Source organism: Haplochromis burtoni, unplaced genomic scaffold (assembly GCF_018398535.1).
Source record: "Haplochromis burtoni strain Fernald_Lab_line unplaced genomic scaffold, NCSU_Asbu1 Contig_18, whole genome shotgun sequence".
Classification (NCBI taxonomy): Eukaryota; Metazoa; Chordata; class Actinopteri; order Cichliformes; family Cichlidae; genus Haplochromis; species Haplochromis burtoni.
The window spans coordinates 1950446-1974727 of record NW_024582379.1 but is presented as its reverse complement, the minus strand read 5'-3'; the positions used below and the strand labels follow the sequence as shown (position 1 = coordinate 1974727).

Genomic DNA, 24282 nt, shown 5'->3' with positions numbered 1-24282 from the left:
ACAACTAACGGCACGGTACACTGAGTCACATCTCAAGTGCTTCTTTTCTTATTTTTTTAAAGCTGTGTTTTATTCCAAAATGCCTAATGACTTCCTCAGAGCAGAGTATCTTCAGAGACCCTCTCTGCATCCCTAAATGCAATTGAATGAATTCACTTGGAGTTGATGGGAATCATCTCTTTCACTGCTTTTGATTTTCTCAAAAACTAACAGCCAGGGCAATCCGTAAGTATGAAGTATGTCACTTTTACAATTAACTCAAAGAACTATGGCAAATTCTTAGGAGCTCGAGAACACAGGCAGCAAGTGTGATGTGTATATCTTGGCCAAAAACCAGGTAAATGTTTTATTCAGATAAAATAACACCTGAAATTCCACAGAGAGCAACAGTCTCATTAGAGAGCAGTGACAAAAGCAAAGCAACTGGCGGAGCTTTGACTGTGAAAACTGATACAGCCGTGCTTATTTCCACCAAGGACAATGAAATGTAAGCTATCACGCTCGCTCCTCACTTCCCAGAACTCACATTGAAGGCTGCAGCGTGGTGTAGGTGGAAGGTCACAAAAGATGTGTGTGTATGAGATTCATAAAGTGTGCATAAGAGTGTGATTTCCCTATACTACCTATGCCCACTCGACAATAAGGAGTACAATGTTACCTATTTGTTTACCGCAAAGACAATGGCGTATAAATGCCAGAGGGCAAACTGTGACTTTTATGCAGACACAACAGAGTAGGCATTTTACTGGCTGTTTAGAAAATTAACTACTTCATTTAACTATTTAACTACTCACCTGTGGCAACATGAACAAGGAATCCCAGGTCTAGACATCTATTCAGTCTACCAAGTTATTTGTGAGTTGTTACCGAACAAAGACAATACACCGAGGAAATTAAGATACAGAAAGAGAAAAGGAGACGGAGACAGTCTTGTACATAACAACCACCTCGCTCCGTCTCACAACTTCTTTTAATTGACAAATGTTTGTCTGTTGAGTCACGGCTGAATTTATTGACAATCAATCATCTGTATGTCAGCCAATGAATAGGCCTGTTGCTGATCCAATCAGTCATCTACGCGTAAGCCAATAAATGCGACTAACAGGCCTCAGGAGAAATGCTTTCTGAATACAGTTTGGACAGTTTGGATCAGCACAGTCCCTTTTTTGTGTTTTTGTGTTTATTATGTGAATTTTGCTGATGCCAGCAAATAAAATAAGACAATGAATTAAATCCTAGCATCTCAAATTCACACGCTAAGAATTTAAAGGCTATTCAGCACAGAGCAGTGTTCTAATGCTTATATATAAATAGTCATTTTTCATTCTTTTAGCTTCTAAATACTGGCAATGCCGGGAAGGATTTATGAAAACTGGACTGAAGATTTTCTCAGCAAATGCCTTACAAATAGAAAAAACACACACTGTGAATGACTAACTAGGAGCATAACACAAACAAGAAATCTTGGGTGAGGTCCAACATTGTGTCAGATTTAACAGTTCTTCTTTGCTGGCAGCTGTTCTGCGGCATCTTGGACGGAGCAGTCGGCGTTACCGTGCATCTAAAACATGTCGACACTTTGTCAGTTTGCACCCCTGTGCACTCAGGTGTGCAGTTTCATGCTTAAAAGCACATAATATTTAAAATAACTGTTATTCCTTCCAAAGCTCCAGTTATAAATTATGAAGCAGCACCTGAAAACAAAGAGAGTAAATCAGAAGGAGGGAGCTCGGCACAGACTGCTTCTGGAAAACCACCCAGTGACAATGACAGGAAAGATATACAAGACAGAGGAGATGACTTGCTGCCAGAGGTCGCAGGAAGACCTCAGCACATAACATACTGAGCATGAGGTATGAGCGTTTGCTGGCTTAACTTCAGGGCTCCCGGCTGAAATAGCCTACAATGACTTTAAATAGATCAACGATAAAGAAAGAGATAGATAAATAAACGCAGACAACATCATTCATTAGAAACACTGTCCAAATCTACACTCTGTGTTTAACTGAACAGTGGAAAGACTAACATTTAAACTCTTGAAAACCAAACTTTGTTTTTAAATTACTGATTGGGAGGAAAATCTACAAAATGCTCTTGTTACAGTTAACCCTAGAAGAGGGCATGAAAAATAACAGATGCTGCGAGTCAACCCTTAAAGCTGAGCTAGGGAGCACCTTTTTATTGTCGCTGGAAAAAAAATTCAATATAACATTTGAGGATGTTGTAATTGAAGTAGAATTAGACGAACCATAGCTTCTTGACCTTCCCCGAGGCTTTAGAAAATCTGGCTCACGTCCACAGATTTGAGTTAACTGCACTTCTTTTCAGTCTGGCATGTAGAGGGTCAAGTGAAGTATAAATGCGGTAATATAAAGACTGAAAATGTAATCATTTGTGGTAATCCCATCAGTTAAGCATAAGACTTTCACTTAGGAGATTGGGGTTCAAATTCGATTTGAAGATGAAACTCAGGCACTGTTAAATAAGACGAATGAACCGTCTCCTGTCAGACTCTTTATTTCTACTTACTGCAGCTTTAAAAACAAGTGTGATGGCACTAAACGCAACAGAGTTTTGAATCTGACACGTTCTCCCTCCAACACATAACAAATCACAGTTGAGATACCAAACATGGTCACAGACAAAGCGGCCGGCACGTGTAACATCAGTGTCAGTCTGTGAGGATGCACCTCTCAGTGTGCTTGAAGAAAATGACAAATATATTGTAAATGAACTGACATATGACTCAGTTATTATTGCAGCATAGAGTGCTTTGAAAGGGGTGTGATAATTCATGAAATGGGAACATCTTTCTTGTTTTTGCATCACAAGCCGCTGGTTGAATATTAGCTTCAGCAGCATTCATGTGCACGTGTTAAATATGCAAATTTAAAAATCATAGACTTGCTTGAAAATGTGTCGAATCAAATTTCTCATTTCAAAATCACAGCCCAAAGGAAGAGACAAAACACTGCCCTGTGCTTATTAAAAACCTTTTCATAATGACATGAAAATCAGTTATAACGCACAGAAAAAACAGCAACATACTATAGATATTTGGGATCATGTCCACTTCATTTGCATTTAACGTTTAAAACAGATTGTCATCATGGATTGCTTTCACAAAATGAAGGGCAAGGTATAGCACAGATTTAAGACGCAAGACTTAATGAGTTAAAAACTGGTATACAACAAAAAAAACTCTAAAGCAATGCTTCACAGTGTTAACGGGAGTAAGAGACGTAATGAGCTGTTGTGGAGCAACTTCAGCACGCAGCTACTTAAAAACAGCAAAAAGTTCAGGGGAGCAGTCAGCAGAGAAAGTTTGCAGTAACTCACCGTGTCCTTGCGCATGCAGAGAGAACAGTCCAAGCAATAGTAGAGAACTCCAGCTCCAGAAGCAGAGAGACAAACAGCGCTTCAGCCTTTCTCCCTGCACTGGCATGGTAAGAGTGTGCCGCCGCTCCTCTCTTCTCTGGTCTCCTCTCTTCTCTGGTCTCCTCTCTTCAGCGCTCTCCGCACGATGGGATCCGCTCACACGCCGTCGCTCCTTCTCAGTGTGTATGTATGCATCAGAGAGAGAGAGTGGGTAGCAAGAGAGGCGGGGGTAGTATCAGGCATGCGAGCTCCTGAATCTGTGAGTGCGAATGTGTGTGTGTCTGTGTGGGTCCACCGAAACGTGAGAAAGTCCACACCACACAGAACACACTGGCAACAGCAGCAGCAGTTGGAGATGATTGTCCCCCCAACCCTGTCTGACAGTAGCAGCCCAGCTGAGAGAGAGAGGGAGAGAGACAGACAAAAAGGGGGAGTTTACTTCACTTGCCTTGTAGGGAGGGCTGGCCCTCTCTCTCTCCACACACACACACACACACACACACACACACACACACACACACACACACACACACACACACACACACACACAGGGAGGGAGGACATGGGTGGAAAGAAAACAGGGGCAGAGAGCAGACAGGAGCAAGATGGGGTTTAGAAAAAAAAAAGTAGGAGGAGGGTGAGGAGGACATTGAAAACAAGCAGCACTATCTGTGGGATTCTGCACCTTTAACAGCTTATGGATATCTGTTTACACTTTGTTTTGGAAATAAGACTGTTAATCGGGTGAGATTGACATAAAGTGTTGACCTAACAATAAAGCAGTGCTACAATTGATCATGCAATACATTTCAGATAACTGCAGGAACTAAAAGAAAATCATATAACATCCACATGTACTTCCTTTCATGTGATTGTAGCGGATCCTAATTGTTGTGGGTTTGCATGGCCTAAATGGGAAAATTGGACCAATGTATGTTCAGTAAATATATCAGAATAGCTGAATATCAGAGTAACTGCCAACACTGGAGGTACTGGATAAATCTGTGTAGTACTTCAAGTATAATTAAGGGAAAAAATATACTGTATATGGAAGAGGCCCTACTTTAGGTGTGGTTTAATAGAGTGGATTTGAATTGTTCATGTTAACACGTAGACAGGCTAACCTGTAGTGTACTTAGACACCCTTTATGCATATGGTTTTGAGCCTAAGGCATTGACCTTTAGCTTTGGTCTTCAGCAGGCTGGAACGAGCATATGCAAAACAACATTTGAATAAAACTGCACTCAGGTTTGTGTCACCGACGACTCCACAGTCTGCACGGCTGGAGTCGGGTTTATCATTCCGAAGAATTCTGCTTTACAATCCCAGATTTACGAAAAGCTACTCAAAACACCTCTTCACACAGTGGCGTGCTATTCAAGTAGCTGGCCTAGACACTTTGAAGGAGCTGTTAGAGATTACATCACCCAAGCCTGGAGCTTTTATACTAATAAATAAATGGGTTGAGACACTCTAATAGACCATTTCCTTTCCAGAGCTATCCTCTTGCCTGTAAGGCATGCTTTCGACAAAACCGCGTGTGTGTGTTTGTGAGAGCGCACGTGCGTGTGTGCTGGTAACACTTTGCTTTTAGCTGAAAATATGACAGACCTGAAACACCACAGAATGGGCAGCTTTTTTTTTTTTTCCTCCTCAAAACACAAAATGCTGAACATTGAAGTTTCGAGGTTAAATAGATGGGGGTTTTTTTCATTTTAATCTGCCTCTTTGTTGCTGCCGCTGTTCTTTGCACTTCTTTTCTTTCTCACACTTGTTCATGTTGGTCATTAAAGGCAAACAATAGGCTGCCTGGCTCCCTCGCTCTTCGATGAGAGCAAAATATCACTTCACAAATAAACCGTCCTGCCCTGCCGCTGCCCTATCGTCTTTCTGTCTGCCCTCATCATTGCCTCTCTCAAGCCCTGTTCCCATACAAACAGTAATAAATGTTCTTGTCAATTTTCCTCTAATGTGAAAGAGAAGATCCAGTCTCAGTTTTTGAAGCAGGATGCCGAGCTGGGGATGTTTAGCAAATAAGAAGCGGCCACTTGTGTAACTTGATATTTCAATTAGTATTTTGACAATTAATTAACCAAATACATCTATTTGGTGTCTTTCTTGCTACAAGATTACAGTGATCTGATTTTTGAATAAAATCCTTTTTTTCTGCCCTTTCTGAACTTCTGAAGTCCTGGATTCGGTTGTAAAGTCAAAATTTTGAAGTGACCATTCCAGATAGGAACGTTTTCCGTTTTGGAAAACCACAGCAAAGTTTCTCCTGTTTCATGCCTTCCTAAATGACACACAGCTTTCTTTATTACCATTTCTACTCTTTCCAAGGTTTTTTTTTTTTTTTTAACTAACAAACTTAGCTGCCCTCCCCCTCCACTTCTGTGTTTTTCTTCTCCACTCCTTTTCCCACTCCCCTCCTCCAGTGAACCAGAATGTCATTTCAAGCATGTCTAACCACGGGAAGCCTTTTAAAAAACTGTGACAGCATTTGCCCCCAATCCCCAATAGCTGTGAAGCCCTGTGTGTGTAAGCAAGTAATGAATGTCTGTGGTGATTTGCTTGAGAACAGAATATCATATGCAGATTGAGGTATGATCCCTTTAAAAGCTGTTACTTTAAAGGTACTGTAGACCAGTGCTCCATGACACACACACACACACACACACACACACACACACACACACACACAGGCTATTCTTCACTGGTGTCACCCTCATGCTGGGTCTATGATGAATGGCTGAGACTGTCATGAGCGAAGGATGAGCAGTAAGAAAAAAGGGAGAGAAAAAAAAGCACAGAAAGGCCTCTGACAAGAAAAACAAAGGGGAGAAGAGGGAAGAATAATAGATGTCTGAAGCCTTTTAGAGGAAAGCTTTTTTGAAGAATTTAGATAACAGAAGGAGGAAGATGACCTTTAAGGGATATTTAGAGGAATTCAAATTTAAGAGCAAAAAAAAGCTTATACTGATAACAGGAGGTCAAAGACATAAAAATACAAGCAACACTTCTACTTTACGTCACAAATGAGTTGCTCAGATGTCTTTAAATCTGATGCAGAGACCACTGTTTATTCTGACTGCTTGTATGCTAATAGTGTTCAGGCCCCTTTACACATTCAGATTATAAGTCTCAGCAAGTGCTTGGGGTCAGTAGTTTATTCAGCATCCACTCTTTCATCATTTTTGACAAGCTGTCATAACACAACAACTTCACTTGTCAGTAGCTCTCAGTGTCAACACTTCAAAGGAGGTGGACTGAAAGTTGCCAGTAAACACATTTAATTTCTGATCTCGGAAATTAGAAACAAATAATACAGCTGTTAGGTACAATTCAGAAGTTTCCTCCTCGCCAAGTGGACTCATATATATGTACGATAGTTCAGAATTGCTAATTAAGATTGTGCAGTGCTATATATATATATATATATATATATATATATATATATATATATATAGCACTGCACAATCTTAATTAGCAATCCTCAACTATCGCCTCTCCAGAACTGCAAACTATTAACTGCCGTGTCACCCGTGGTTTTATAATACCTTGGAGATAAATGAGAAAGGGTTCTTTCTATTAAGATCACTGACAGTGAATGGGAATGTAAAGATATGCTAAAATCACTTTCAGTTTGTAATCATGCCAAAGCAATACAGTTGAAGATTTAACACACAATGCATATATCTCCCAATCTTAAAACAGTTTCAACCCAGCAATGTGCTAGATAGAGATTGGTACCCTAACTCATTGCCGTTGCTAATGTCATAAGCTGCAAAGATACCGATATTATTATGGAGATGGACCCAAAGTTTCTTATTTGAGGTCTCTCTGATAGAGTACATTCTTCAATAGGTCTATTACTTACTTGCACTGCAGTGAAGAACATCTTACTAAAGTGGATTAATGTAAAAGAACCAAGTGTTAAACGCTAGTGTAGAGTGCTGTTTTATTTGGTACTGTTGTTTTACATTTTTTGTCTTTTGTCTTTGTTTGTTTGTCTAAAAGTGTGTGCTTAAAGATTTCAGAATGGATCCATCCTTTGCTTGTAAAACTGGAGAACAATAAATATATTTGGAAGAAAAAACTTCATTATATGTAGACAACAGCTTTATAATTTGAGTGAAGTTAACTAGATCTCTGTAGCGTGTTGATCATCTTATAGAAGGTCTATAGCACTGAGACTCTTCTCACTCCTCGCCGTTCTGTCATCAGATCATGAGTACTCCCATCATCTATAACTAGGGATCTACAAATATTGTGTTACCATGGAATTGCGTGCCATTGACCTTGACTATCACTGGCCTTTTGGCAAATACTATGACGAAATGACTGCTGAGGGTGATAAAGATGACATATGACATCCTCTGCCTCTCTGATTGCATCCTGTGAGATGGACCTCATTGTAGTTGATCAGAAAGTATCAGCTTTGTATGTAGCTTTGTTGCCTCACAGCTAGAAGGTTGTGGGTTTGAATCCACCATCAGGCCGAGGCCTTTTTGCGTGGAGTTTGCACGTTCTCCGTGTGGGTTCTCTCTGGGTACTCTGGCTTCCTCCCACAGTCCGAAGACATGCATTTAGTAGCATTAGGTTAATTGGTGATTCTAAATTGCCTATAACTGATGTGAGTGTGAATGGATGTGTATGTCTCTGTTAGCCCTGCGACAGACCGGCGACCTGTTTGGGGTGTACCCTGTCTCTCACCGTTTGTAAGCTGGGATAGGCCCCACATGACCCTGAGCTGGATAAGCGGAAGAGAGTGGATGATAAATAGACAGAGCATCCAGGAGCTACTTCTGATAAAGTGCAGGCCTAACATGCGAAAAAAAAAAACCTATCCATAGCGATTTTGAATAGAGGGTAAAGTAGATGCGCAATTTTAACTAGATAAAGGAATAAAAATTACACATTATTTATACAGATTGTTGTTCTTTGTTTTTTAAAACAGTTGAATGTGTAGCAGTGCAGCAGTGTTAGGAGAGTCAATTTCTGATTACCAGAGTACTTTTTTTTTTTTTTTTAAAGTAGGTGTTAAGACTTGAAGGTTTTCACAGGCCACTTACTGTAATTTCTGTCTGGGCTCAAATTCCAAATATATAAATGGACTTGGGATACTTGCGACTCTGCATATACCTATTCAAGCACATTGTCTCCACATTCGGATTTCTTTGGGATTTAAAAACCACCTTACCTTTTCCTGGCTCACTTTTAGAAGCATTTATCCCTTTATTTGATGTGTGAACTGACTAAAAGACAGGGGATTAAATCCATTTTAGTGAAACACCTCCGTGGCACAGCAGCACATCTGCTAATCCCCACCCATTCACTTCAGCATGTCTTTAAACTAACAAGAGGTTTAACATAATCTGCTTTAAGTCTGTCCATTCACTCCTATTCACTGGTGCATTTACATAGCAATCCTTTGTAGATGTGGGAGAGCTGTGTGTGAGAGTTGCGGTAGTACTTCCTCTTCCTTCAGTCCATTTGTACCCTCAGCTCCTTCGCCTGAGGGAAACCTAAATGGTGGTTTAGTTGAGTTCATTTGTTGTTTTAGTTTTAAAATGTTCAAACAAAGCACTGCAGTTAGCAACAATTTAGATCAAGACAAGTAGGGAAGACATGATTAAAGTGGTCTCTAAGGAATGTATGAAGTGCTGTGTGCAAAATGGGATAGGAAGGTAATGATTAAGGATGGAGCAACAGGGCTGCAAATTACAGGTGATGCTAAGCCTTTTCACCCCGACTTAAACGACACAAACTCACCAGAGAAATATGATTTCCTCCTTCTGTCGCAAACACAGCCAACAAAAGTCATCCTAGGGCCAAGGAATTGGTGAGAGGAATAAGGACATGAGGAGTAACGCAGAGTTCAGGGAGATGTTGATGAAGCAGTGAAAGAAACTAAAGCCTGTCAGGTCCTCCTCTGTCCTCAACACTAATTTGTACTTGTTTGACCTTTCACCTTTATGAGAAAATACCTCTGCAACACTGAAGAACCCCTTTTTACCCACAAATATGGAAAGATAAAATAAATAATATATTATTTTATATATTTTTAGTAAGCAGTTACAGAGTGATGTTTAGATCACTTCAGAGAATGTTAAATTAACTCAATGTATTACCACTTGATCAAATCATAACCATAACCAGTATTTGTCCAACCACAAATAAGATATTTATTCCCTCCCTGAACTGCATGTCGGATACTAGTAGGAATTTTTTCCATTTAGTGAGATTCTGCCAGACAGGATTTTTTTTTATAAGCATTTATTTTCCTTTACACTCACTGGCCAATTTTTTAGATATGCTGGGTCGGACCCAGGCAAGATTTATCCAACCTTCTGTACCCTAAATTCCCTGATCTTAGCCGAAGGGAGTGGCACCCAGTGTGGTCTTCTGCTGCTGTAGCCCATCTACTTCAAGGTTCACAATGTTGTGTATTCAGAGATGCTCATCTGCACACCTTGGTAGTAACAAGTAGTTATTTGAGTTGCTGTTGCCATCAGTTCAAAGCAGTCTGGCTATTCCTCTCTGACCTTTGACATCAACAAGACCTTTTCACCCAGAGAGCTACTCACTGGGTTTCTGTCCATTTTTCAGACACTTCTCAACCCCGGTTCTGTGGTAAAATCTCAGTAGATAAGCCTGTCTGGCACCAACAACCAAGCCATATTCAAAGTCACTGAAAACACCTTTCATCCCCATTCAGTTTAAACTATAGGAGGTCATTTTGACAATGTCTGCATGCTTGAATGTGCAAATGAATTGCTACCATTTGATTGGCTGATTAGATATATGCATTATCAAGCACTTAAACAGGTCTAACTAATTATATGGCAAGGAAGTGTATATTATTTTCCATTTCCTGTCTAGCACGGTTAGGTTTAGTCAGCAGCACAGGAGCACCACAGGGAACTGTGCTGTCCCCACTTCTCTTTACCCTGTACACCTCTGACTTCTGCTATAACTCTGAATTATGCCACATTCAGAAGTTTGCAGACGGCACGGCCATCATGGGGTGTATCTGGGATGACCAGGAAGAGGAGTACAGGAGCCTGGTGAGGAACTTTGTCACATGGAGTCACACAAACCACCTGCAACTCAACACTTCAAAGACCAAGGAACTGGTTGTGGATTTCGGGAGGTCCAGACCAGGTCCACTGCCAGTTCAGATAGAGGGAGAGGAGGTGGAGGTGGTCAACACATACAAGTACCTCGGGCTGTGGGTGGACAACAAACTGGACTGGTCATGCAACACGCAGAACCTGTATAAAAAAGGACAAAGCCGACTGTTCTTCCTCAGGAGGCTGAGGTCTTTCAACATCTGCAGGAAGCTCCTGAGGATGTTTTACCAGTCAGTGGTCGCAGGAGTCCTTTTCTATGGTGTGGTGTGCTGGGGGAGCAGCACAGCAAAGAAGGACTCATCCAGGCTGGAGAAACTAATCAGGAAGGCTGGCTCTGTGGTCGGCATGAAGCTGGACACTCTGGTGACAGTGGCAGAGAAGAGGACCTTAAAGAAACTGATGGACATTATGAACAATGCCGGGCATCCTCTGCACACGGTCGTAAACAATCAGAGGAGTCTATTCAGCGACAGGCAGCTTCTCCCAAAGTCAAAAACCAACAGACTTAAAAACTCCTTTGTCCCACACGCCATCAGACTGTTTAACTCACTGGAGGGGAGAGGGAGGAGAAACAGGGGGACAAGGGAGGGCGGGAGCAACTGAGTTGTAGGTGCTTTTGGGTTTTTTTGTCTTTTTTCTTATATTTGACTGTGCAATAATCACTGTGCAATATACTCACTCAAATGAGCAATCCTATTTATCCATATTGTATATTCTGTATCTATATATGTGTATATGTGTATATATGGTGTATTTATGCTTATATCCTTACTCTCATTCCCCTTAATGTATCTGTAACATGCAACTTCTTTCGGTGCTTTGCTACTGGAAACTGAATTTCCCGGAGGAACCCACCCGAGGGATTAATAAAGTTTCATCTAATCTAATCTAATCTAAACTAATTGGGTAACTTTAGAAAAAGATCCTCATAAAATACACCACTTCAAGATTGTCGTCTGTGTCTCATGTTTTCTGCTAGAAATCTGGTCATGTGGGTTTTGGATGGTCAGCAGGGTGTCTGTGCCAAACTATGCTTAACCTAAACCTTATTATGAGCCTTTGCTTTTCTTTTTTTTTCTCCAAAAGGAAGTCAAGTCCCCTAAGGTGACTGCGTAAACAAGTTTATACCCTCACAGCACAAGTAACACAAAACACATTCACACATCACAGAGAGTTAGGTGTTGGGCCACTTAAACTTAATGAAAGCCTAATGATAGACTGGGAATTGGGTTTTACAGCATGTTATTGTCATTGTGAAACCACTCACTGTATCACTTTACAACCGCCATAAAATCACTGAAAGGGATATGTGATTAGGGCGAGGTAGAAGAAAACTGACACGGAGTATTAGGTATCCACAACTGTAATCATGATATCATAAATGTTTCAATTATTTTCTGAATTTCTTTTGCATATATCCATGATGAATGCCCACGTGTACCATCAAGCTATGTAGCAAACAATGTTTTTCTAGATCATTTCAGAAAGATTAATGTCCTGTTATTTTGCACTTAGGCACACAGCACGCAAAGAGAGAATGAAAGCCTCGAATATTACTTTGATGTTAAATGTTAGTGAAGACACTTTTGATTAATAGGAAACAGCTAAATAAGCAAAATAGGAATCATAGGATGTCGTTTTTAAACACACACACACACACACACACACACACACACACCCACACACACACACACACAACACACACACACACACACACACACACACACACACACACAAACTGTGAGTCTAGAATAAGCAATCCCCCACCTTCCACCTCCCTCGCACACATACCATCACCCCCCAGACCCCCACAATCCCTTGAGGAATAGGAAAGGGTGCTGGGAGGAGGAACCAACTGGCCAAAAGGGTGGAATGTTAAATTTGTCTTGCTAAGGTAGACATGCACACAGAAAACAGAAGACCTACTTCCTGAGTGGGAGCAAAAAGGAGAGTTGAGTTTTCCCACCTGCTTCGTGGGATCGTTTTTGCTGCCTACTTTTTCTGATTCATAAATGAGACAGCTTGCTAAATACTGCAAAACACAATCTGCAGCCACCCACCAACACTTTTTTTTTGTTCCCCACAATGACTGGCCTCTGCTTGTTTATCCATCTGTCACATAAAATATCTGATACAGCTCTAGCTGGAAATGCAATCAGACTTTGAAGAATTTTCTTCATCTGGTTGGCACTGCTAACTTGGATTGTTAACATTAATTATGCAACGAGTGCATCTCAGCTCTCAGTGCAACACTGCAGAAAGTCAAACTCTGATGACTACTACCTTACAGTAGGGAAAGCCTCTCTGATTCTGTTTAGATGCAGTCAAGCACCTGCTTCCTGGTTACACTTGAGTTGAGGCATTTGTTGTTGTTTTTTCTTTATCCTCAGCTTAGCTTCTGTTTGCATCTCTTTGGTTTTCGGTTTAAAAGTGCAGATGTCTCCGAGTTACTGTGTGTCACGCTAGAGCATTTTATCCAAAACAACAAGCATGCCGGCAACAACTCCACACTCTCCTCACATTTTAGTTACAGCTTAATTATTGTAGTGAAACAGCAATCCTTGTCAGCAGTACAAACATGTTAACCTATTTTATATAAGGCACTGTGCACGTGTCTTGTGCCATTTTTATTTTTCTTTCTCTTTATATACTGCCAAGGAGGCAGATTTCACAATTGGTCTTCAGCGGTACTTTTCTCTTTCACATTTTTCTTTTAGACATTGACTGCTTTTTCACTTATTTTCAGTGTATGTCTAACCCGAGGGATAAATCAGTATTGTGCCTAATAGCCAAAGTTGCTGTTAACTTGTAAATGTTTAGCTTCTTTGTTATTGGTAACATGTTACTAGGAATCTTTAAAAAATGTCAAACAATACTGTTTGGCAGCCATAAAAGATGATTTTTGTGCCAACAAAGTACTATTAGCTGAGAACTAGGCATATCTAGGCATACCACAGTGTGCAGTGTGTCTTTAAAAAAAAATTTGGAGGAAAAAAATTGGAGGACAAACGAAGCCATATGTAAAACATGGTGGAGGCTCCATCATGGTTTGGAGCCGTTTTTAACATCTTGTCAAATTCAATCATAAATGCAGGAAAGTACCATCTGATTTTTGATCTGGAAAGCATCTGTTTGGCAATGGCTTTATTTTTCAGCATAACATTGATCGCAAACATACTGCCAATGCAGAGAAAAGGCAAAATGGCTTCCCCAGACCCCGGGACTAAACATCACTGAAGCGCTGTGGGATTGTTTTGACAAAACGCATAACAAAAGGCATCACAAATCTAATGAAAAGACTGGGAAGACTTTGTGCTGCTGCCTCATATATTGTATTTTCATGTGTGTTTGCACATGGTTCAATAAATCACTGCACCTGTTTCCAGTTTTCCAAATAAACTAAAACAAATAATGCTATTCCAAGACTTTTGCACAGTACACTAAATTCAAAAGCCTTTATGAGAGAGAGGCATAGCATGGAAACTTTCAACAGCAGTTCAATCAGCTATAGAGAACACATATGCCTGTTGCTATTGCAACTACATTGCAATAGCTATCAACCAAGGGAAGATAGCGTCTTCGGGTATGTATGAAATAATCCAAATTCTTTAACTTTCTTAGTTTTATTTCCCTTTGTCATAAATATAGTAATACTTTCCATGATTCCAAAAACACTCATTTAAAAACACAGGGATCTAGTGTTTATAATTACCCTGTAGAACTAACCTGGTTTTGCCCAGATTATGTAGGAGTTTAGGCTAATAAAAGAGCTACACGTGGTTCTTTGGCTAATGACAACTGTTTTCTCCAGCCAAGAATAGCATAGCCCAATAAAACCTTTCAGCCTCTGTGGCTGGTCCTATTCACCGTTGTTTTCTCCTACTCCCCCTCTCTTCCAGCCTTGCATATACTTATACCTGCCAGAAGAGAAGAGAAGAGAAGAGTCCCATATTAGTGGTTGTTTAGGGCCAAACAGAGCATAGTGACACCAGGGGCAGGGGGCTAACCTACAAACTGCCTGTGACCCCGACACCTGCACGAACACAGGGACACATACTGATATAAAAGCACGTACACCGGTCCAGACACATACACACAAACGCACTTATTCACAGATCACTGCTTATGACACCCGCTTCTCTAGGCCTGCCAAAAGGCCACCATTTGACCACCTGATAATACCGTCTGCTAGGCAAAGCACTAATGCTGTGTAATCACTCTTCCTCACAGACTTTACCAAACAATTAGATACATGCTGCCAGCGATTCAAAATAGTTTTTTTACTGAAGACTTCAAAGGAAAGCAATGAGAGCAAGTTCAGAGGTCAGGGCTAGAATGTAGGGAGAAAAGACTTTTGATTAAAGACTCTTTTTGATTAAAAGAGGCACTGAATAGAGAAAGCAGGATGAAAGAAGAAAGATAAAGAAAAAGAACATGGAAGCAGCTAATGATGTTACGAATGAATGGGAATTTATTGCCAAAGCATTCAGTGGCAAAGCTTGAACCAGCTTTAAACTTTTATGATTTTCTCTTATCTGTTAAGTGTGATTAATCGACCAAATTATGATTGAATTTAGCAATCTAAATCGAGCATGACCAATTCATTTGAATCCAGTAAAAATCTAATAGAAACAATGCTGGCAGTTACTCAGGCAACTAGCAACACTTTTGTTTTTCAGGGATTTTAAACTAAGTATTCTGGAGTTATTTTGGTTAGAGATTATTGTTATTTTATACCAGCACTTGGAGCTCATTCACAGCATTGGTATTGATATATCAATACCAATGCTGTGAATGTCAGCTTACTACTAAAAATTGGTTTGGCAAATGTACTTTAAAAGTAGGATGGCCCTTTTTTCAAATGCTATATGCTGCGTATATGCAGTGGCTTTGCTGATATTCTGAACAGGCACATACTGGTGTCCTATGCCTGCTGAGGTTAAGGTGTGTGTGCAGTGAGCTCAGTGAAGCAAATTGCTTGAAGATCAATAATTCCCTGCAACAGTTGCAGGGCTACCCATCTTATATTCTGTTTCTAAATACCAAAAGGTATAAAAATTAGATGCCGACTTCTTTGACAGAGCTGGTCTGAGCAACTGAAGTAAACTCAACCGATTTTGATTTACAGTTTGCAAGAATAAGGTGCCAGGCAGTATTTTTCTGTGAATCCTGGCTTATCTCTCACAGAACGTATGGCTTATGATTTGAATGCTAACGAAGTTAGACAGGAAGCAAGGACAAGGGGACACAGTGTTGGGCAGGGGTTGAGTCAGATGACGGAGGTGGTGGGAGCAAAGCTGGTGTCGGAAGGGTGGTGGTGGGGCATGAGGGTCTGCTTGGGGTGAGAGGCGCAGTGGGATAAGAGCGTGGGGAGTTCATGCCCCTGAAAGGCCCTTTTCGCACTGCATAAACAAAGAGATTACAGTGAGAAGGGGCTCAGTGCCGCTAACAAGCAGTGCTGCCACACACACTTGTTTAAACTCGTGCACACACAGTCACATCCTCATAGGAATCACACACACACACACACACACACACACACACACACACACACACACACACACACACACACACGACTATAAACACACAAACAAGGACAAGCTCATGCAAACTAATGTGCACTCACAAACACAGCATCAACTCAATAAACCTACGCACACAAATAACAAGAAGCATCACAACATAGTGGCGCCACCTGTCTCCTCTTCACCAATTAATGAGCTCCCAGCTCCCGGGATGCTACAACGGGGTGGCAATTAGCAGCAAAAAAAAAAAAAAGGAAGAAGGAGAGGAAGAAGAAGAAGGGGGGAGTCATAAATGAGGGAGACAAACAGACGATGGGGAAAGGGGTTGAGAGGGTAAGGGAGGAAGGGGCTGAATCAGCTAGAAACAGTCAAAGTAAAGAAAAGGGACAGAGTGAGAAACACAGAGGACAGGTGATGTGTCCATGTAACTACTCGCATTCATGATAGTTTATTTTAAACCCACATTTTTAAACTGTCTGTTTTTTTCAGTCTTAGGTGACAAGGCAGGATTACAGACTTTTAACATGTTGAACTCACGGTTGTCCATTCTATATTGCTGTCGCTTATTTCAGATATTTCTCTGATTTATGCTATGCACTGTCAATATAATACACTTTAAAATAATGTAGAAAAACTGCATTTAACTTGACAACATCCAGGGAACTGAAAAAGATGGAAACATTTGGAAAAACTCAGCTCATTGATGCTGCTCACCTGCATGTTTCCATCTCTTACTTGCGTTTCCTTTTTTTTGCCTCATTCCTTCTGTCATTCAGTCACGCTTTGTTTCCCGTTACTCTCTCTTAAATGCATGCACACATACACATTCTTTGTTCGCTACTGCCTGATAACAGGCAGTCATTCATACCAACTCATGACCTCTGACCCTTGAACCTTTAGGTCTAAATACAGAACTGAGGGACCAGTCACGCATTTGCTGACGGTGACATCTGATACAGAAATGCACACACACATAAATCAACAAAAGTTACGGTAAAAAATGTACAAATTTAAAATTCCATTGGAACAGTCTTATATGCAGCATCAATGATTAAATGAACTAGTGAATGATTGAATCATTAGATCATATGTAGATACAGAAATGACTTTAACGCTATAGGGCTAATTGGATATCCTGCATTATACTGCATGACTTTGCTTTCAATTTATCAAATTTGCAAGTTAAAATAATAAAATGGATGTCAGCTAGAAGACACATTTTTTTCCAGTTTTTAGAGACACAGATGGCTAAAACTCTATATGTAAAATATCAAATTATATCAGTATTAAAAACTTACACTTCGCCTGCTAATAATACTACCATCCCTACTACTATAGCTACAAACAACAATAACAGCAACAGCTACTTTTACTTTCTTTAAAAAAAATTTGCGTTTGATATTTCAGTGTGTGAAGAAGTGTGGATTATTAAAATGGTGACTTTACCATATGTTGAGAAACTTTGTAAATTAAAAAATCCTAATTTAGTGGCCAATTTCGCAGTAAACTAATACACCCTGGCAGCTGCCAAAGCATTGATCATTTACACGTTTGTCTTTGAAACACATATATGTCGATGATCTACAACATAAGCGTGACAAGCAATTACTTACTTCCATACAAAACTTAAAATTTACTGAGTTCATTTTTATTTGTGAAATATTTTGCATCCGAATGTTAGTTACATTCAAAATCCATTATGCGCTACACAAAAGGGAAGCAGACACACAAAGCACAGAGACAAACATTCATTTGCATCTCCCCCTTCTCTATCCATCTCCAGCCATGTCCACTGGCACACATATTAGGCAGGTGTGGGGTCAGTGTTAGGGTCAGAAGCCTCGGTCCAGCTCCCAAATATAGTGCTTCCACTATTCAAGGATCCGTAAGTTCAGCGCAGCTTCTCGTATGACCACCATGGGCCCTTTATGTGTGGGGAAAAAAGCAAAAATACCTAACACACAAAACAAGCATTCATCAATTCAGCACAAGTATTTACGCTCATGGACTACATTTATACATGTAGGTCAATCAGTGGTCGTGGACAAAGTACAAAGAACATTATGACAACAGTGTGTGTTACACAGTCTGCCCCATCTACCTGCCAGCTATCAGAAAACATGAATGCTAATGTCTGCTAGCCTCTGTTCCCCAAACCTTGACCCACACCTACTTTTCTTCATGTTTCTGTTCTCCTTTCTCCCTCGCCTTTGCTGACCTCTACCCTATAGTTTGTAAAAGAGGACCTATTCTGTGAACGAAACACAACACTGCCACTCTGACCTCCAAGAATGGCCTTTGCACTCCAAACTAGTGACTTTAACACATAGAAACATGCTCATCACGAGTGGGGGTCTATTTGTTGCACACAGAGCCTGTAAAATATTAGTTTTTGCTTTTGGTGGCTGTGCAGTGAGACTAAGTATGCGTTTCCACATATGTCACACATACTAGAGAGAGAATTCACCACTTTGACACAATGAAAAACACTTAGCTTGATTTGTTGCCATAGTGAAGTGAACAGCTTTTGACTAAAGGTGATCTAATGTTATTAGTATTACTATCCGTTTGCTCAAATCAGTTTTGTAACTGATTGACAGTGCTGCATGGGTGAAAGACATTGAAAGGGAGCACAAAATCCTAAATATTACTGCAGAAAAGAATCTGATCTGAAGATCAATCACACATCTGTTCAGCAAATGGCAGAGACAGCTTCTCTTGTTATGTGCTTATAAATAACAGAGCTTTTCAGCTACAGATAAGTAACGCATGTGTTTAAAGAGGGTACAGCTGGAGAGGCCTTTTAGAAACCTAGACTTGAGTTTATGATGAAGTCAGACTAAAGTGTATTTATGTTATTAGAAAATCTACAATCCCATATCCAATCAAGTTGGGACAATGTGTAAAATGTAAATAAAAGAAGAGTGCAATGAGTTATGAGTATGAGTAATAACCACAAAATATATCAAATGTTTAAATTGAGAAATTCTACTATTTTATGAAAAATATTTTATTATTTTAATTTAATGGCAGTAGCGCCTCTCACAACAACATGGCTTTGCAGTAAAAGTATCGATGTGCTGAACTGGTCTGCCAGCACTTCAGGCCTTTCACAAACTGAAAACCTTTGGTGCATCATGAAACATGAATATAACCATGACCAAATAGAAATGATGTATAGCTCGAATCCTATATCGGTCAGGAATGGGACAGGCTACACAGTGGTAAGCATGGCCCGGCCCCAAATTTCTTAGGATGGGTTGTTGCATCAAATTCAAAATCAGGCCATTTTATTAAAATGGTTCATTTTCTCAGTTTTCCCATGTGCTGATTTGTACAGATGTAAATTAACTTTTTAACCTGACCAAGGATGTCACTAGTTTAGTACTTTTGTGTGTGTGTGTGTGTGTTGGGGGGCGGGGGGGGGGGGGGGGGGGGTTATAATGTTTTCTGTGATGATTGGTCCGCCAGCACTTCCGCACCTGGCACACAATGCAGCCAACCCCTACAGCTCCTCCTGCAGGTGGTGGGCCTGCAGGACGATGGGCCCATTTCCCTTTTTTGGGCTGTGCCCGTCTGGGCACCATGGACTAAGGCATCCCCAGGCCCGACTCCTGAGTGGGGCCCTGGGAACCATATTCTGGGCAGGGTGAACTGTACCCTTGATGTTCTACTCATAGGGGTCTTCTGAATCACTCTTTGTCTGCTCCCTCACCCAAGACCAATTTGACATGGGAGACCCTACCAGGGGGGCAAAAGCCCGCGGACAACATAGCCCCTGGGGTGCCGTGAACACACAGACCCCTCCACCATGATAAGATAGCGATTCGCAGAGGTGTTTCTGTGCTCTATTGGGAAAAAAATATGGATTTCATGACCTTTGCAAATCATTTAATTGTGTTTTTTACCATTTTGCAAATGCCATTATATAATATTGTATAACTTAAAGGTCGGAACCCTGCCTGCGGAAGTGGATACATGAGTTCAATAACAGAATCACTACTGTATAGTATTATATAGCTTATAGTATTGATGACTGTGGAGGCCATCTGAGTCAAGTGAAATCACCATCATGAGTCAAGAAACTAGTCTGATATGATGCTCTGTTTGAACTTTAGCAGGTTGTCGTCACCGTGTCTACAGGTCCAATTGCATTAAGTGGTTGTCATGGAACCGGCTGACTAGATGTTTGCATTAACAAGCAGTTGAACAAGTGTGCCTAACAAAGTTTGTAGTGAGTGTAAGTTGTACCATGCTCTGGCATGTGCGTGCATATAACAACATATGGGTGAATGTGTTGTCTGCATGTTACACTAAATCAGGTGTAGAGCACAATCAGTTCACAAACCTAATCACTTTGTGTTTACGCCATGACAATGAGGTGTCAAGCGTTCAGCCAACTCAGATCAAATTCCTCACTAGGTTTAGAGTCACCACCTCTTACGGCATTACATTGTTGTAGTTCTTGCTGCTGTGGTCTGTCTTAATCATTTTCCCTTGTACGTTAAAAAAGATATCTATGTGTAGTGTGTGTGTCTGTGTGTGTGAGTAGGTGAGCTGTTGCAACATTATTGGTTATTCTAGAAGATCGTCCTGTGACATTTAATAACAAGCTGCTGTCTTTTCATCTAAAATACCAAGTGATCCAGCTCAGTATCAGGTGCAGGGAATAGATGAAGCCCTGAACTAGCCCGACTTCACATACACAACCACACATGCACATAATGGCTCTACTTTGGTCTTCAACAATGCCACATTTGTCTAACAGCTGATCTCCACATGATAAGACAATATATTAGGCAGAACATCCCCCGACACACACACACACACACACACACACACACACACACACACACACACACACACACACACACACACACACACACAATCAAGTCTACAGATGGCTATCATATTTACATAATCATCAGTTGTGGGTGAGACTGTCACGATCTGTGTGGTGTTCCCAGTGGTATTTGAAGCAATTATTCTTTGATGGGCCTGTGTACACAAACACACAAACACAGTGTATATAAATACACTAAAAGACAGTTAAGAAAACGGGGTGGAAACAAGCACAAACACAAACTGAAATCACCTCTCACAGACTGATCCCCCGGTGACAAAGCAGTCACACGCACACACGTAAAACACACGCACAACCTGACCCCACTACCCCTCCCTACGGTGTAGAGAAATTACTGCCACCTGAAGCGGAACCCCCCGTCCATCATGGGAGGCCCACAAAGCCCCACAGGTGTCCTTTAACATGTCCAACAGTCCCCTCCTCCCCCCCAGCTCTCCATGTGTCCATTCATCTGGCTGCAGTGGAAGACATCAAAACAAAACATCCCTGGGGGGAAAACCTCAAAGCTAAACATGCACATGAATTGCTCTCTGGTGAATGCACAGCTTGGTGCTTCCAACACTGTGACAAGACAATCAGTCTATTAAATGTAGATCTCGCAAGTAGAATGTTTAGGCTACGCCCACACTAATGCGTTTTCGTTTGAAATCACTGAAATCAGACGAAAACGCCGTTTAAAAATCTATCCGGGCTAGTGTGGACGTAGCCTTAGTCAGAACAGCAGTTTCCCTGTCAGGTCTTTTCTTTTGCATCTTTTTTTTTTTTTAAATGATATGCTGCACAGTTTAACTACAGTATTCTTACTTTGTTTACTTCTAATCTCTAATCATCTCTGGTGTCTGTGTGTATTTGATCTGTAGCCAGTAACCAAAGCACAAAACCCCACATCTTGACCAGATTTGTAGCGTGAAGATGAACACGGCGAGTTATAAGCAACAGGTGGAAATCACTCCAAACCACAATGTGTTTCTGAACATTTCGTCTGGCTGTGGTTTAAAGAAATGTTACTAAATAAAACTAAATTTGCTTAAAATGGAGTTAAATAGAGCAATCACCATTTTGCGCTAAATAGCATTGAAGTGAAAAGTACAGAAGAACCGGCCAGGTCCAGTCACTCTACATTACCAGGCAGCAGGCTGACGATACGCATGGCACCAAACAAATGTTAAATCATTGTCAAAGCTTTCTCTGCACTAAAGTTGTGTGTGGGTATCTACTGCCAAAAGCTAAAAGAAATAATAATAATATTTAAAAGAAAAAAAACTCCACGGGAACATACAGTCTTAAGACAACAGCTGTGCAGATATTGTGCACAGGTAATGAGACAGGCAGGCAGGGATGAAGCAGCGATTGCCAGAGACAGAAACACAGACAGGGAGGCAGTCAGTTTTAGAATAAACACCGGAGCTCTCAGTGTCGCCCAGGAAGAAATTCTTTTCTTTGATGTCAAGCCACGTGACCTTGCAGCAGTCTGAGGAATTGAAGCACTGTCCAAACAAATGTCAACACAGCTAACACCCTCAAGGTCAACGTGCGTGTGCCTTCAGTCTAAATTTTTGGTGTGTGCATGCTGAGAAGATGGTGGGGGAGGGACATGTACCCAAAAGGCTTGTGGACTTGGACTTGTTGATCTATATGTTTAAAATTTACAGATGGTATTTTAGAGAAATAAGGCTTTTACTTTACTTTTAGTTTACTTACATTATGCTTTTAGTTGTATTTATTTGTGTCCACTCGCTCTTCTTTTTTTCTTGTGCATCCTTTTTTATAGCTCCAGCAAACTGCTTTTATGAATTATCAGTTGGTTTTGAAGCCAAGAATCTATAGCTGGAAATAATGTTGAGTTTCTATGTATTCAGTAAATGCTAGACTACAACAAGCTAGCTACTACTAGCATAAAACACCAAACTGCCTACTGAGATGTCAGTGATTGAGCTGTATTAGTTATTGTGCACGTCCAAAGTGTAGGTTGGGTTTTTAGATGGAATAAGAATTTTAAAAAGCAATATCTGCATCTGTTTTTATGTTTTTATCTTCACTGCTTACACTTTTCTGTTACTTACATTTATTAAATGTTGATGGCAATTTAAAAGTAGGGGTTTTTTTTTAGTATAAAGTGAATGGCAATGTATTATACTATAATTTTAAATAAATCTGAGTATTTCCACATTCTGTGACATGCATGTAATACCATTGTGTCGCTATATATGTTAATAATTTAAAATGCATTAAAACATTAAGCATTTAGTGATAGATTTTATTTATATATTTTGCTTTTATTTTGTCAGATCAGGTCAGGCCATAATTTAAATAATCACACATTTTTGCACTAAAAACTCATTATAGTATTAGACTAGCTTATTACCTTAAATGAGTGATATAACTAACTTATGCTTACAAATGCTTTAAGAAAAACAGAAACACCTTCTTTTGTCACCGGAGAACACGATACATGTAAGTGTGCTTTCTGTTTTGGCTCATCACAGATGAATGACTCCAGAAACCACAATGGTACTGCTACACTTTGAATACAATCCTCTTACTGCTAGTAAACAGTGGTGTCCCATTGCAGTAGTTTATTTAGGAGTCTGTTCTAACCCAAACAGGATTATGTCAAAATCCACTGCTCCCTCTTTTAGATCACTAAGTACTTTCTGCTGCCGCTATTGAACACTGTGCTGATGGAGCAAATGAACACCTGTTTGTGGAAAATAAAGCGACAGGGAAGCAAAGAGAATGAAAAGGGAAAAGTGTGGCAGTCAGAAAAACATTTCCAGAAACCTTTCAAGAAAAGCACTTAAGATCTGTCAGATAAAACTTAGGTTGAGCCTGTGAAACCTTAAAATATTTACTGAACACTTGAAACTTTAGAATGCACATTCGCCATCTTTAACATGGGAGAACTTGGTTTTGCTTTGTTTTTGGTGAATGCAAGATTTAGTCAGTTATACTAAGGGAAACAGAAGAATTTCAGCTGAATAGAAATGCTTCCTGGGTCTTGTTATAAGCCACTATATCATGACTTGAAATACACACTAGTACATTCTTCCCAGTGGCTGCACGTTGGGAACCCTGGAGCTATACTCAGAAAATAAAGGCAATCTAAAGGTCCCAGTGTTACAAATCACTATTAACACTCACATAAGAGGCAATTTGCTTCTAACATTCAGTTTCATCTGCTAAGGTCACCAATGTCAGCTCACTATTTTTATAGTTACCATTCTAGAGAAATAATTGGAACAAAAGTATTTATCAGTTGAAGAGCTTATTGCACACAGTCTGGCTGGTATCTACAACAAAAGCACAACAGACGCCATTGGAGTGAGATGTAATGGAAAAGCACCAGGAAGCTTTTTTTTCTTCATTTAGAAGTTCATGACC

General features: G+C 40.4%; 1 protein-coding gene across 4 annotated transcripts in view; it reads right to left on the bottom strand.

The window, feature by feature from the left end:
- The window catches only part of bmpr1ba (bone morphogenetic protein receptor, type IBa), a 66035-nt gene that overhangs the window by 17885 nt on the left and 23868 nt on the right, over positions 1 to 24282 (bottom strand). The window contains exon 3 of one of the 4 annotated variants that reach the window (XM_005916214.3): positions 3340 to 3773. The exons of 2 other annotated variants lie outside the window; for them this stretch is intronic. In XM_005916214.3, the coding sequence (XP_005916276.1) occupies positions 3340 to 3445 (106 nt within the window). In that variant the 5' untranslated portion in view covers positions 3446 to 3773. Of the gene's footprint in view, positions 1 to 3339; positions 3774 to 24282 lie in introns of those variants that run through there. One more of the 4 variants, XM_005916217.3, reaches the window with a different exon arrangement.